General features: G+C 46.8%; 1 protein-coding gene across 1 annotated transcript in view; it reads left to right on the top strand.

Moving 5' to 3' along the window:
• Positions 1-3,985, top strand: part of dpysl4 (dihydropyrimidinase like 4) — a 26,884-nt gene that overhangs the window by 11,008 nt on the left and 11,891 nt on the right. Inside the window, 1 exon segment of the mRNA XM_032511762.1 lies at positions 3,862-3,923. Coding sequence (XP_032367653.1) covers positions 3,862-3,923 — 62 coding nt within the window.

The following is a 3,985-nucleotide window of genomic DNA, read 5'->3' on the forward strand; positions in this document are numbered from 1 at the left end:
CCACTCAGGCTTTTTTCCCAGTTTTGCGAATTGGAAAGCGCGTTTCTAAAAGTTCTTCCCATGTTGGCGGCACGTGCGTGCCTGTCATGACAAAACGAATGGAGGATTTTAAATATTTGTCTATTTAAAGTATATGTGGGACATTCTGGCTGAACGACTTTAGAAGTCAGGAGACAAACATCGGATCATCTCCAGTGTGTTGTTAATTAACATCCAGATCAGATCTCATGTAGAACACCTGAGATCTTACTCTGTCATCATTAAAACAGCTGGAGACGGGACCATGCAATGTCTGGGTTCTGATTAGATTTATTAAATCAGAACACCCAGAGTGTTTTGTCACTTCCTGTCTGAAACGTCCTGGAAACTGTCCGACTTTACCGGGGGGGGCAACTTTTTGGCTGCAAATCGCGTGCGCGCATGGGCGCTACGCGGACGGGTGGCACCCTAGGTTGTATCAGGTGTATCAGGTGTTCCGTTGTGCCCGTTGTGTTCCGTGTGAGTCCGTGTGCTTCCCGGGGTTCCCGGTGTATATTCATGTGTGTTCCCGGTGTGTTCCGGGTGTTTTCCAGGGTGTTTCCGGTGTGTTCCCGGTTGAGTTCATTTAGTCCCGGTGTGTTTCAGTGTGTTCCCGTGTTGGTTTTCATGTGTGTTTCCGTGTGTGCCGTGTGTTCCGGTGTGTTCTCGGGTAGTTTCCCGGTGTGTTCCGTTGCGTGTTCCCGTGTGCGTGCCGGTGTTCCGTGTGTTTCAGTGTGTTCCTGGTGTATTTCAGGTGTGTTCCGGTGTTTTTCATGGTGTTCCCGTGGTTTTCAGTGTGTTCCCGTGTTTCCCGGTGTGTTCCGGTGTGTCTGTGTTCAGGTGTGTCGGTGGTTCCGTGTGTTCCAGGTGTGTTTGGTGTATTTCAGGTGTGTCCGTGTGTTCCGGTGTGTTCCCGTGTTCCAGGGGTGTATCCTCAGGATGAGATAACACGTGTCCTTCAGGGCCTGTAAGCCGAGAAGAACGAAGCTTCTTCTGTTCCTAAACACAGATTATTCACTTTATACAGTGAAACTTCAAGCTAATGTTTCCATTCAGTTCTCTTCTTCCTCAGGTGTGTTACCTCCATCGATGGTCACCGTTCTCCGCGTGCCCCTGAGCGATCGCTCCGATTTCCCGGAGGACCCCAACGCCTCTTAGAGCTGAAGAAGCATATTCGTTACACTAAGAGAAACACTGACTGTGACGTACCTCGCTGGATTCCAGTACACCGGACGCAGCAAGCCACAAAACGTGAAGATATCAAAGCCTGTTGTTAACCTGTCTCTGGGGGGGACTTAAAACATACTGAAGTCTGATTGGCCAGCGGCATTCCAGACAGACAAAGTGTCTCTGTGCATATGTTTAACTGAATAAAACCTAAAATCTTTAAGTGTTTGATACAGAAGCACAGTAATAGTAAAGTGAAGTAAGCACATTAATATTAAGTGAAGTCAAGCAACATTAATTAATGTTGATACAGTAAAGCAATTAATATTAAAGTGAAGTAAAGCACATTAATATTAAAGTTTGTACAGTAAAGCAAACATTAATATTAAAGTGAATTAAAGCAACATATATTAAAGTGAAGTAAAGCAACATTTATATTAAAGTGCAGTAAAGCAACATTATATAAATGAAGTAAGCAACATTAATATAAGTGAATAAGCAACATTTATATTAAAGTTCACTGTGAGTCGGAGCTCTGGTATTTGTCTTTGTAGGACATGAGAAGAAGGAGGTTTCACACCTGAAAACACACACTGAAGAAGAGTCTTTCAGATGATTGATATAAAAACATAAAGTACAAAAATTCCTAAAACACAAACCCTTCACAACCTACGCGATATCTCTAGTACCAACGTGAGTAACGTGATAATAAACCCTCCTGTTAAAAAATGTCTATATCTGAAATATGAGTTTCTTTTCAACCAAATTACCATAAAAAATGATTGATGTCAAAAGTAAGAAAAAACGTCACCAAAATTGACGGGGTATGTTTGGGTTGTGTGTCTGCTGCAGTGTGTCTGTCGTTGTCGTCTCCTTTATGTGTAGTCGGCTGCAGTGTTTCTGGGGTTGTGTGTGTGCGGCAGTGTGTCTGGGTTGTGCATCTCCTTTAGTGTGTCTGGGTTGTTGGTTGTTGCAGTGTTCGGGGTTGTGCTCTCCTTTAGTGTGTCTGGGTTGTGTGTGTGTTTGCATTGTGTCTTGGTGGGTTTGCGGCAGTGTGTCTGGGTTTGTGCTCTCCTTAGTGTGTCTGGGGTTTGTGGTGTGTTGCAGGTGTCTGGGGTTGTGTTGTGTGGGACAGTGTGTCTGGGGTGTGTGCGGTTTTTAGTGTGTCTGGGGTTGTGTGTGTGTTGCAGTGTGTCTGGGGTTGTGTGTGTGCGGCAGTGTGTCTGGGGTTGTGTTGGTGTGCAGTGTGTCTGGGGTTGGTGTGTCTGCGCAGTGTGTCTGGTGGTTTGTGTGTGTTCAGTGGTTGCGGCAGTGTGTCTGGGTTGTGTGTGTGTTGCAGTGTGTGCTTGGTTGGTGTGCGGCAGTGTGTCTGGGGTTGTGTGTCTGCGGCAGTGTGTCTGGGGTTGTGTGTATGTTGCAGTGTGTCTGGGGTTGTGTTCTGCTGCAGTGTGTTGGTGGTTGTGTGTCTGCTGCAGTGTGTCTGGGTTGTGTGTCTGCGCAGTGTGTCTGGGGTTGTGTGTGTGTTGCAGTGTGTCTGGGGTGTTGTGTGTGGTTGCGTGTGTCTGGGTTGTGTGTGTGTTGTCAGTGTGTCTGGGTGTGTGGCGGCAGTGTGTCTGGGTGTGTTCTGCGGTCAGTGTGTCTGGGGTTGTGCGTCTCTTAGGGTGTGTCTGCTGCAGTGTGTCTGGGTTGTGTGTCTGCTGCATGTTTGCGTTGTGCGTCTCCCTTAGGTCTCTGCTGCAGTTGGCTGTTGTGTTCGCTGCAGTGGTCTGTCTTGTGCGTCTCCTTTAGTGTGTCTCTGCTGCAGTGTGTCTGGGGTTGTGTGTCTGCTGCAGTGTGTCTGGCGTTGTGCGTCTCCTTTAGTGTGTCTCTGCTGCAGTGTGTCTGGGGTTGTGTGTGTGTTAGTGTGTCTGGGGTTGTGTGTCTGTGGCAGTGTGTCTGGGGTTGTGTGTGTGTTGCAGTGTGTCTGGGGTTGTGTGTCTGCGGCAGTGTGTCAGGTTGTGTGTGTGTTGCAGTGTGTCTGGGGTTGTGTGTCTGCTGCAGTGTGTCTGGGGTTGTGCGTCTCCTTTAGTGTGTGTCTGCTGCAGTGTGTCTGGCGTTGTGCGTCTCCCTTAGTGTGTCTCTGGAGCAGTGTGTCTGGCGTTGTGTGTCTGCTGCAGTGTGTCTGGCGTTGTGCGTCTCCTTTAGTGTGTCTCTGCTGCAGTGTGTCTGGGGTTGTGTGTCTGCTGCAGTGTGTCTGGCGTTGTGCGTCTCCTTTAGTGTGTCTCTGCTGCAGTGTGTCTGGGGTTGTGTGTGCGAAGGAGATGCACAACCCCAGACACACTGCCGCACACACACAACCCCAGACACACTGCAGCAGACACACACTAAAGGAGACGCACAACGACAGACACACTGCAGCAGACACACAACCCAAAACATACCCTCGTCACTTTTGTTGACGTTTTTCTTACTTTTTTGACATCCAATCCATTTTTATGGTAATTTGGTGAAAAAGAAACTCATATTTCAGATATAGACATTTTTTTAACAGGAGGGTTTATTATCACGTTACTCACGTTTGTAACATAGAGATATCGTCTGTAGTGTGTGAAGGGTTTGTGTTTTAGGAACATTTTTGTACTTTATGTTTTTATATATCAATCATCTGAAAGACTCTTCTTCATGTGTGTGTTTCAGGTGTGAACTCCTTCCTCTTCTTCATGTCCTACAAAGACAAATACCAGAGCTCCGACTCACAGGTGAACTTTAATATTAATGTTGCTTTACTTCACTTTAATATTAATGTTGCTTTACTTCACTT

Source organism: Etheostoma spectabile, unplaced genomic scaffold (genome assembly GCF_008692095.1).
Source record: "Etheostoma spectabile isolate EspeVRDwgs_2016 unplaced genomic scaffold, UIUC_Espe_1.0 scaffold458, whole genome shotgun sequence".
In the NCBI taxonomy this organism is placed as follows: Eukaryota; Metazoa; Chordata; class Actinopteri; order Perciformes; family Percidae; genus Etheostoma; species Etheostoma spectabile.